This window comes from Macadamia integrifolia, unplaced genomic scaffold (assembly GCF_013358625.1).
Source record: "Macadamia integrifolia cultivar HAES 741 unplaced genomic scaffold, SCU_Mint_v3 scaffold188, whole genome shotgun sequence".
Lineage (NCBI taxonomy): Eukaryota > Viridiplantae > Streptophyta > Magnoliopsida > Proteales > Proteaceae > Macadamia > Macadamia integrifolia.
Genome location: NW_024868400.1, coordinates 212,813 through 223,772, shown reverse-complemented (window position 1 = coordinate 223,772; position 10,960 = coordinate 212,813). Strand labels below are relative to the sequence as shown.

At 37.9% G+C, this 10,960-nt stretch overlaps 2 protein-coding genes across 4 annotated transcripts in view; both read left to right on the top strand.

Moving 5' to 3' along the window:
- The window catches only part of LOC122065099, a 33,611-nt gene extending 28,475 nt beyond the window's left edge, over positions 1-5,136 (top strand). For all 3 annotated transcript variants that reach the window (XM_042628899.1, XM_042628901.1, XM_042628900.1), the window contains 2 exons: positions 2,657-2,971; positions 4,021-5,136. In XM_042628899.1, coding sequence (XP_042484833.1) covers positions 2,657-2,971; positions 4,021-4,904 — 1,199 coding nt within the window. In that variant the 3' untranslated portion in view covers positions 4,905-5,136. The remainder of the gene's footprint in view (positions 1-2,656; positions 2,972-4,020) is intronic.
- A 1,686-nt stretch (positions 5,137-6,822) lies between these two features.
- On the top strand, positions 6,823-8,430 carry LOC122065110 (UDP-glucose iridoid glucosyltransferase-like). The gene is made up of 2 exons (XM_042628912.1): positions 6,823-7,341; positions 7,422-8,430. Exons 1-2 carry the CDS (start codon positions 6,825-6,827, stop codon positions 8,288-8,290), a joined length of 1,386 nt encoding a protein of 461 aa, XP_042484846.1. The 5' UTR covers positions 6,823-6,824; the 3' UTR covers positions 8,291-8,430.
- Positions 8,431-10,960: the final 2,530 nt, after the last annotated feature.

The window sequence follows — 10,960 nt, the reverse complement described above, 5'->3', positions numbered from 1 at the left end:
TGCTGGTTCCATCTCCCAGAAGGAGACACTTCTGGTCGGTAAAACCCACCCCCACGATTTCCCTTTTGTTCCTTTTCCTTTTATTTATCTTTCGTTTCCTAAGATACCCCTCCCTTTCTCCTTTATTCCCCTTTTGTCCCATATATTTTTATTTCCAGCAAACCCCTATCCCACACGTGATTGACATACTTTTTGTGGTTTAGTTCGAACTTCAAAAAAAAAAAAAATTCCCATTCTATCCCTGCCCTTTAAGCATTCAGTTATTTACTATTCTACCATTATTCTTTGAGTGCTATTTTGTTACTCATCACCATGGTAGCCAATAGTGAAGTTGTTCAACAGCTGAATTCTTATAAAGGAGAAACTGATACAAAATTTGATGCTCTCACTAACATGGTCACGTCCCTAAAAACAATGGTGGAATCTATGCAAGTTTCTATTGATCGTTTGGTGGCAGCAGATAAAGGAAAGAGTCCCATTCAGTCTGGGGATTCCTCCAACACCACCCCACAGGATCTGCCAGGAACACCACCACCACCACCACATCATACACCACCACCACCACCTCCACCACCATATGGGACTGGTAGACATGATGATGGAGCAGAAAGAGCAGCAAAACTGGATGTCCCTGATTTTTATGGAGACAATAATCCAGAATTGTACCTTGACTGGATTCACAGTTTAGATACATTCTTCAGATGGTACGGGTTGACTGAGGCTCGAAAGATCCTATTTGCAGAGGCCAAACTGAAAGGCACGGCTCGAGTCTGGTGGATCAAGCAACAACAACAGAACCGAATCCGAGGCATTGGGTTGGTCACTACTTGGGCTGAAATGTATGAAGTCATGAATCGGAGATTCTTGCCTTCTGATTACAAGCAACGCATGCATCTCAGGTTTGCACAGTTGAAACAAGAGAATTTGACCGTTGAAGAGTATGTTGCTAGATTTTATTATTTGGCCACTCGTTCTGACTTTGAGTGGGATGAAGAAGTCTTAGTGGCCCAATTTCGCAATGGTTTGCACCCTCAACTTAGTGCTGCCCTTGCATCTAGTCGACTACCTACAATGGAAGACGCCGTACAAGTAGCATATCAGGTTGAGGAAAGTCTGAAACGCCCATACAACCGGAGAAATTTTGCAGACACTTTTTCTCGAGGTACTAGTTCCGTTTGGCAACAGTCTCCTACCCAAGAGAGGTCATCTAGCAAGCCACAGGCAAGTGCTACATCTATGGCTTCTTCACGACCTAGTCGGCCGTATTCTCCACCTCGACATGTTTCTGAAATGTCATCTTCACGGCCTACTCGCCCATATTCACCCCCTCGGCGTGGTTCAGATAAACCTTCTGATTCTTCAAAATTCACAGTTCGGTGCTACTCATGCAATGGATTTGGACATATCAGTGCCCAATGTCCTAGCCGTTTGGTTGCTTTTATTGATAAGGAATCTCCTCTGCCATATATTCCCGAAGAGCAACTTGGTTCTGACACAGTTGATTTAAGAGAAGAGCGTGCAACAGGTGAAGTCAATGACACTCTCAGTGACGATGACCAACATCCTTTTTATGTCATTCGTTATGTGTTGACCACTCAAAAGGCCACTGAAAATGAAGATTGGCGCCGCAGTAGTATTTTTCAGACTCGTGTGAAGTGCAATGATCAGTTGCTAACCTTGGTCATTGATGGAGGCAGTTGCACTAATGTTGTCTCTGAAGACGCTGTTCGTAAGCTGGGATTGAATACAGAACCACATCCTAATCCTTACAAGGTTGCTTGGGTGAACAACACTAATCTCAAAATCACAGATAAGTGCTTGGTCACATATTCTATTGGTGGATTTAAGGATACAGTCCAATGTGATGTCCTCCCTCTGAAGGTGTGCCATATCCTTCTTGGTCGACCTTGGTTGTTTGATAAGAAAGTACAGCATTGTGGCTATGCCAATACCTATGCCTTCAAGCATGCCAACAAGACTATGAAGTTTCATCCTGCCAAAGATCTCCCTGAAATTAAGCTCAAGAAGATGGTGGGATCATTCCTCATTCAGCGTATTCCTTCAGACGGTCTCCTCGGTCCTTTCCCTAACTCGACGGAGTCGAGTTCTTTTCAGAGGAGGAGAGTTGATGCAGATACGGCTGCCCTTTCTTGGTTGGACCAGCATGATCGGCTTTGGAAGCCAAGAGCCAAGAAGAACCGGTCCAGCCTAGGGTTTTGGTCCAACAAGGGTTGGAAATAAAATTAGTAGTTTACCTAGTATTTTATTTCATGCTTTTAATTTCCAGACTTGAACGTAGGAGTAGGATTTATTTCCTTGCTTTGGTTTCCTTTTTATAGTTGTTTCCTAATTTAGGCTAGTTTCCATTCTAGTTAAGTTTCTAATTTCATGTTCCTATTTTCCTATATATTGGTTGTAATCGACTGAAGATTTAGAGAGCAATTTGATTATTGAATGAATGTGTGAGTGTGATCTCCTTTTCCCCATCTCTACTCTGATTTCCCCTCCCTTCCCTAAGGGTTCTCCATCAACAGTTCATTGATGTTGGAGTATTCTCAATAGTCTATGTGTATGCACATCATGTCCACCATAAAAATTTCAAGCTTTTGTTCTCTATTCTTCTTAAACTGCTGATGGATGTTGAATCTGATTTCAGGTCCTAAAAGACACATGACCAAGATTCTGCGGAATCTTGTTCAGTTATATTCTTTGTACCCCTCAGAAGTAGTTTCAGTGTTATCCGAGTTCCTACTGAAGACATCTGATTCCTCAGCTGGAAATGGGATGGAGTCCTCAGATAATTTGCTAGCGGACTGCTTCTGTGGCAATTCAAAAATCCTCATAAGCACAATTCATGACTGGAAATACGTAATCATGCGGCTGTCAAGTAAGGAACCGGAATTGCTGCTGACCATTTTCAAGTCAGTTCTTGAAATGATTGAGACTCGGGAAGCCATGAAATCTGATATAGGTAAATTTTCCACTCCTTTGTTGGGATTAGTATGTTTACCTTGATTATTATGCAGGTTTATGTCGGATCAACCTTTTATGGGGATCTCTCTAAAAATCTAATATGTTGTGAGATAGAATAGTTTGTGAGATTGTTTATTGAGGATTCTTGGACATGTCGATCACTGAAACAGCAGATTGACATTGTCTATCCAAAATTACCTTTCACCACTCACTTTTTTTTTTGTCTGACATCAAGTGATTGAAGTTCAAGTCAAAATCCACTTCGTAATGATAAAAAATTGAAGTTCTCGTCTCCCTTTAACCCTTCTATTGTTCCTGGATTGGTTGTTGAATAATAGAAAATCATGTGATGTCTGCATACAACTTTGTCAAGTTACGTTTGCTTTAAAAAATTGGAAATGTTATTTTATGGCTTATATTAAAGTAAGTGATCAACCTTGAATTGGTCTACATACCTTTGCTTCATGTTTGTAGTCTAATACAAACAGTTGTATCTTTCGACAGTGTTTCACTTTTTCTTTTCTCTTAATTTTCCCATTATATTCTTCTCTTTCCTTTTGAAACTTGATTCATGAGAATAGCTGCATCTTTTGTATGTGCTATAGGTATTAGGTATTCCTATATAAATGATATTCCTTGTTCAAGCTGGACATGAAATGCATTGGCTCAGACCTGAGATCCAAATCAATCCGTTTCTAACATAACCAGGTTAAGTCAGACCTATTGTTGAATTTTGTTTTGGAGCTGGTTTAGGTAATTTACATCATGACCTTGGAAGCTCATCATTGATTATTCCTCCATCCCCACATCCACCTAAACGATGAAACGGGGGAAAAAGAAAAAGAGATCCAACCTTCTCGGATCTCCCAACCCCAATATCCCCCCACAAAAAAAAAAAAAAAAAAAAAAAATTTGTTTTGATGAAGGGTTGAATATAGATACAGAGGAAGTGGTTCCAAGTTGTGGTGGATAAATTTATGTTGTTGCTCAAGTAAACATTTTCTAAAGCCTTTGTGTGGTTATTTATTATTCATGGTTTTATGGCAGGACATCATTGCATTTCATCAGAGCATAAGGCTGAGATTCTTCAAATTGAACATCTTTCATCACTGGTTCCATGGCTCCTTGGGAATCTTAATGAAGTAAAACAACATAGACTCACAGGATTTTTGGCTGAAACTGATGTTTCTGTGGTAGAAACAAATGTTATATCAAAAACAACATTAAATGAACTCCTACGGAAATGTCTTTTGATATTAGCTCTGGGCAACAAACAACTCTCTGGTTCTACACTGCTTCTTGCGCAAATGACAGGAAACAGCTCTCTAGTAGAGAGGCTTAAGAAACTGACGGCATTAAGCTTTCCAGACTGTGATTTCATTGAAAGTTCTACATGTATGGGTATGGGAGACACCCTTCTCGAACAGGAGAATTACATAAGACAGGTAGAGGAAAAGCTGGAGTCTCTTAAATGGCATCGGATGAAGGGTGAAATGGTCAATATAGTGCCAACAATTGTTGATGAGGGAACAGAGAAAAACATGTGGTCTGTAGCCAAGTCATGGAACCCATGTCCAATTGGTATGTTGCCTCGAGCTCTAGGTTCTTTAGGCATTCTTCCTATTCTCGACAGAAAAGTTGACTACCCAAAGGTCCACCATCAAAAGGTTGAAGAATCCTCCGAAGCCAATGAGCACTGGAAGCTAAATCGTTGTCGTGGAAAGAGAGAAGCGACTTGTGATATCAGGATTTTGGAGGGCTCAATTGCCTCTAAGAAAATGAGGGAGACATCAGATGGTGGTCACTTGGACGGCCGGGATGGTTCATCACTGAAAGCTGACGAAGGCTTACTGATGATTGATGGGATTTGGAAGAAGGTTGCAACCCAGGAATTACAAGCCATTGGATCTGCTGTAAGGATTTTGGTATGACAACTTGCGAGGTTGTGAATGTTACAATCAACATACACTGTTGCAATGAAGCTGAATCTAGTCTTTTATGGATGTGACAGATAACGAATGTTATGGCAATTATGCAATTTTGTAGTTTATTTTATTGCATTTACTATAATTAATCTATTTGGATCACGTCTTTTTTCTCTACTTTTTCTGTTTGACAAGGAAACTATTTATTGATAAATCAAATGGTTTACTTCTTATTTCATTGTTCCAAGGTGCAAAATGTAATGCAGATAATGACAGTTTTTGACAATGAAAGAATACAATTTGATTTTATATTCTAGAATGCTAGCTGGACATGCTATTTGAACAAAAAGGAATCTGTGCTATCCAAGACCCCCTGTTTTCCTGAATAAATGGAAGCAGATTATTGAGGAAGAGAAGAAAACAAAGGGGGAGTCACCATTAGTATTCTGTTTTGTATAATTGGAAGGAAATTTACCTAGGGGGAGGAGTAATGGGGAATGGCGATCTAGGGGAGGCTCTATTTGTACTTCTCTTAATCTGGTGAGGAATTTATTTAGCGGTTGGTGAAAGTTTGATTTTCATTAAGAGGTCAGATTTTAGATATCTGTGGAGGACTTTTCCACCCCTTCCCTTTAATATCTTCTTTTCGTTAGTCAGAAAAAAAGTGGAAAGTACAAGTAGTGCATCCTTGACTCTCTTTTTTCTAAAGGACTTTTGCCCCTTAAATGATTTTTCTTTTATTAGCATCAGAAAAAAGTGGACAGGTGGAGCCTCCCTCTCTCTATCTCTATTACGAGGGAGGACTTCTCCTCCTCAATAAATTCCCATATTTAATTAAAAAAAAAAAAAAAAGAGGAGGTAGGGACTTAAAAATATGTTCCTTCAACATTCCTCAAGAAGTTCCTTGATAAATTGCTAGGTATCATCTTTAAACAACTGATGACAGGCGAATGCCTCTCGTTTTTGAATCAGTGAACCATAGAGAACCGATTTTTTTTTTCTTTTTTTTTTTTAAATGATGGTGTCTAGACCTTTGGCCCGATTAATCCTCTAAACGCTTTTGTATGCCTTCACAGACATGAGTTGGGTCAACGTCATTATCAGCTCCTATAAGAATCATAGAAACAGTGAGGTTAGTATCAAGGAAATAAAAGGGATTTGAACTCGAAACACATATTGATTTAGACATACTCCCTTGCCAATTAACATGGTTGTTGTTGATCCTGAATTCTAATCAATGCAACAGGCATGCCATTATTTGGGCATGTTCCTTTTTCCAATAGGTCTATTGTGGATATACATGTAATTAGCCCACATTAGAAAGCGACACACCCTTTTCTCTTTATTGGGCTAAAAATGTGAGACACCTTGCTTGTATTGCGTTTCACATCCTTATTCTAATATGTGTAAATTCTCTTTATTTATTTATTTATATTATTTTTTATACATATTCTACTATAGAGGTTACGTGCTAAAGTTATAGTCTGGCAAGTAATCTAAATAAACTAGTTTAGGAGCACAACTCCTATAAATTAATTTGCAATGACATGGTCCAACAACTCCTTGCATCACTGCAAAAATGAAAAATTAAATAAAGAAAAGGTGAAAGGTTTGATGCATGGTTTTATGAAACATGGTCAACACCTAAGCCATTGGATAAGGATACTCGATTCTCGATTCTCGATTCTCGATTCTCGATCATCTATCCAATGGGCTGAAGTGTTGACCACGTTTCATTAAGAAAATTATGTATCGGTTTACGTACGTAATTCTAACATTTTTTTTTCTATGATGTGACTCTTACATTTATGATTTATATAATTTCTAACATTTTTTTTCTATGATGTGACTTTTACATTTATGATTTATATAATTTTTAACATTTTTTTTTCTATGATGTGACTCTTACATTTATGATTTATATAAATGTCTTCATACACCAATGGTGGAGTGGTTGTAGTAGTAGATGAAATGGAGAAGCGCGAAAGGAGTGCTGGTGGTCACTTGGTGCTTCTCCCATGTCCCCTGCAAGGCCACATGAACCCAATGCTTCACTTGGCCAATCTTCTTCACTCCAAAGGTTTTTCTATCACAATTGTTCATACACAATTCAAATCTCCAAATCCTTCCGGATACCCATCTGACATCAACTTTAAATCTATCCCTGATGGCTTATCAAAAGATCAAGAGGATGATTTAGTATCTCTCCTCTTAAATCTTAATCTAAATTGCGAAGCTCCAGTTCGCGATTTCTTGTTGCAAATGCAATCTAACCGCAGCGGGCAAGAACCATTTTTGGGTATCATCCATGATGCTAGTTTGTACTTTGTATCAGCCATTGCAGATGATATGAAGCTTCCTAGATTTGCTTTCAAAACAAACAATATGACTTTTTATGTTGGTTATTTGCTAACCACACAAAAGGGTTGCCATCCAATCAAAGGTATGTATTTGACATCATAGATATGTGTCTCTTATGATGAATTTTGCCTTTTCTTATGATTCTACCATTTTGTGTCTCAGATGAGGAATTGGAGGAGCCAGTCTTTGTGCTACCATTCCTTAAAATCAAGGACCTACCAGAGGTCAAATCATCAGATTTGCATATACAAGTTGGTAAAATGGTTGATGCAACAAGGACTGCTACTGCAGTAATTTGCAACACCTTGAAGCAACTTGAACAAAATGCATTACCCATGTTTCAACAAGATCTTTCTATACCTGTCTTCCTTGTTGGTCCTCTCCATAAATACTCCATATCTCCTCCTACTACTGCAACAGATAGAAGTTGTATTTCTTGGCTAGACACTCAAGCACCTAGCTCTGTTATCTACATAAGCTTTGGTAGCTTAGTTACCATCAGTGGAAGTGAACTAGTGGAGATGGCTTGGGGGTTAGCCAACAGTAAAAAAAACTTCCTATGGGTGGTAAGACCTAGCTCAGTCCATAACTCACAATGGGTGGAACTGCTTCCCAAAGAGTTTGAAGAGCTAATAACAAATGGAAGGGGTAGGATTGTCAAATGGGTACCTCAACAGGAAGTATTAGCTCACCCTGCCATTGGAGGCTTTTGGACACACTCTGGTTGGAATTCAACATTAGAGAGTATAACTGAAGGAGTTCCTATGCTTTGTTCACCTAGATTTGGGGACCAAAGGATAAATGCTAGACTGGTAAGTTGTGTGTGGGGAGTGGGAATACAAATAGAAAATGATGGGATGGAGAGAGGATTGATAGAGAAGAGTATAAGAAGAGTTATGGTTGACAAGGAAGGGATGGAGATGAAGAGAAGAGCCATGGATCTTAAAGAAAAAATAGAAATTTCTCTCAACAAAGGTGGTTCTTCTTATGTAGCTTCGGAGAAGCTGAAATTTTTTATCAAAAATGGATAGAATAATTTATCATATTATTATTCTAGTGTAAATAACTTTGTTGCTCAAGTAAAAGAGATCCAACTTGTATAGAAGTGGAAAAGAATTTTAATGGACAGCTTTCAATCTTTAATGCTCATATTATTTTAAGTCAATAAAAACTGCAGAGATGAGAGCAACCAAGAAGCATATCCTTGTTATTTTTAATACTCACATGCATCATGTGTTTAGTCATTATTTACTTAAGAAAAAATGGTTCTAGGCTTGTTTGTACATGTCACTATCAAAGACAATGTGCATTGAGGCTGTGATTAAATTTGATAAAATGGTTCTAGGCATGTTTGTAGATGTCACTATCAAAGACAATATAAATTGAGGCTGTGATTAAATTTTAGACGCCCATAAGTTCCCCATGTATAGACCTGGATGGCTGGATCCAGTTGATTTCTAGCTGGTTTACTAGGCCTTACAGAAAGATTGTACTTAGTTTAGCCAGCATTTCCTTTTTATTTCAACCTCTTGGAAAAAAAAAAGGTATAGGAGAAAGTTTTCCTTGGGGGAAGTTTCGCCAAACCATCCACCCTCAAAGGGTTTTAATTTGTTCCTCAAAATATCCTTTCAATGCTCTCCCAGGAGCATCTAAAGCCCTGCAGTCACCGTGGCTTATGAAAAACTTGGTCCAAAAATATGTCTTTGACGATAATGTTCAAATTTGTTTATGGTTTGAAAAATCAGATCAAATTAGTCAAATCGACTAAAAACCTTTGATTTGGAGATCTACAAGGCTTATTTTGGTATTTGGAAAATTACCAAGGGGTAAAATTCAAAATTTTTTTCCCATTTTTAATTTTTATTGAATTTGGCTATGAAATTGGCGTATGTGGTGTTGTAATAGCATTGTTAGAAAACCAAGTTTACTGACTCAACTTGGCCTCCTCCAAACTTCGTGACTTGGGCGAGTCATATATTTTCTAGCATGGGCATAAGTAGAGAGAGAGAGAGGCTTATCCATGGATTGGTTCTCACATTGGTGCAAAGGCATTATGGCTAATTTTCCTAGATCAATATTCCACTATTTATGCCTTCTTCACTACATGTAATAAATTTAAGGAGAAAGAAACCTGCCAGTCTAGTGTAGGCAAGACCAAAGAACCCAGAGCCTCAGAGGGGTTCTTTTTCCCATAAATTTGTTACAAAGAATGAACCGAAGCTCAAAATGCCACTATGTATTCTTATTAAGCATTTGAGAAATGTTGATGCGTCAAAAGGTCCATGAAACCAAAATTTATAGAAAGATAAGGGACCGATTTCTTAGATAGTTTCATTGAATACCTTCTAGGATGGAGATGAAAAGGGGCCCATGGGAGCACTAGTAGAAGCATCAACAAGTGTGGAACTTCTACCTTTCATGAAGGGTGGGATCCCCACTCTGTCTAGGTGCAGGGGCCACATTGACTTTTACATTTCTTTTTCGCATTTTTTAATATTTTTCTTCGTTGAAAGGTTGTATTTACCCTTTGGTAAATTTTAATCAGTGCTTCTTGTTGTTAATGAAGTAGTGAACTAAAAAGTTGTAACTTTCTTTTGATGGCCCTTGTTTTATTTCCAAAAATTCTTTAAATTGAGATTAATATTATATATATATATATATATATTATAATGTTATTTTAAGAGCCATTATTGTCTTATACATTTTTTGAGTAAACATGTGAAATGATAGGATTTTATCCTCCTTGAAATAACAGTGTAATATGATAAAAGGCAAAAAAGTAAGATTAGACTTTTTTCACCAAGCATGGTTACAACTAGAGGGGTCAATCAGTCAATTCGGTCCGGTTTGACCAGGCAAAACCTGTTTTGGTTTTGTACTAGGCCAAACCAAAATCAAACCGTTAAGCCAAAAGTTGGTTCCAATTTCAGTCTGGTTTGGATTGTTTTTATTGATTTGACTTAAGGGCTCTTATTAGGCCATATCAGGCAGCTACCCATTCTGTTTCAATTTTTCATATAAATGCATTAAAAAAATACTAAAAATAATGGTTTTGGTTGGTCCATTTAATTGGTTCGGTTCAATTTCTATCCATTTCATATAACCTCAAATCGAACCAAACTAATGAGGGTTTGATTTGGTTCGCGATCAACTAAATGGTCCGATTGGTTCAAGATAGAAATTGACACCCTTAGTGGCTTAGGTACAACAAGATTGTCCCAATTTTAAATCACCATACAAAATTTGGAGGATTTTTTTTTTCTTTTATCGTGATTATATTATTTATATAAGAAAAAGAACGTTACCTGATAGTGTTTCGTAAGCCCAGAACACAAGGGGAAGTAGAACCGACATGTAAAAAGGCATTCATACCTCAGCTCCACTTTCTCATGTGTAGGCATAAGGAACACTGTCATTAAGATCATTTCATAAAATATAAAAATAAAAAAAATAAAATAAAAAAAAGAGAGTGAGAGAGAGACTGGTACTGTATTCAGCTCCACTGATTCAGAGAACCTTTCCCTTCCTTTTGTTTTTGCTCATAAGCATTTGAAAGTTACATTTCTTAACTATTATCATGGAACTTACCTTTACAACCACTTAGAATAGACATCCATACACATCCTCCCCTCCTTGTCACTGGTCACCTATCTCATAAAGCATGAAAAGAGATCGTCTTCTTTCCCCTCCCCCCCCCACCC

Excerpts from the sequence above, each read along its gene's own strand:
- LOC122065110 (XM_042628912.1), top strand. The coding sequence starts at position 6,825 with ATGTCTTCATACACCAATGGTGGAGTGGTTGTAGTAGTAGATGAAATG. Across the intron at positions 7,342-7,421 it reads GGGTTGCCATCCAATCAAAG|ATGAGGAATTGGAGGAGCCA; the intron begins GTATGTATTTGA and ends TTTGTGTCTCAG.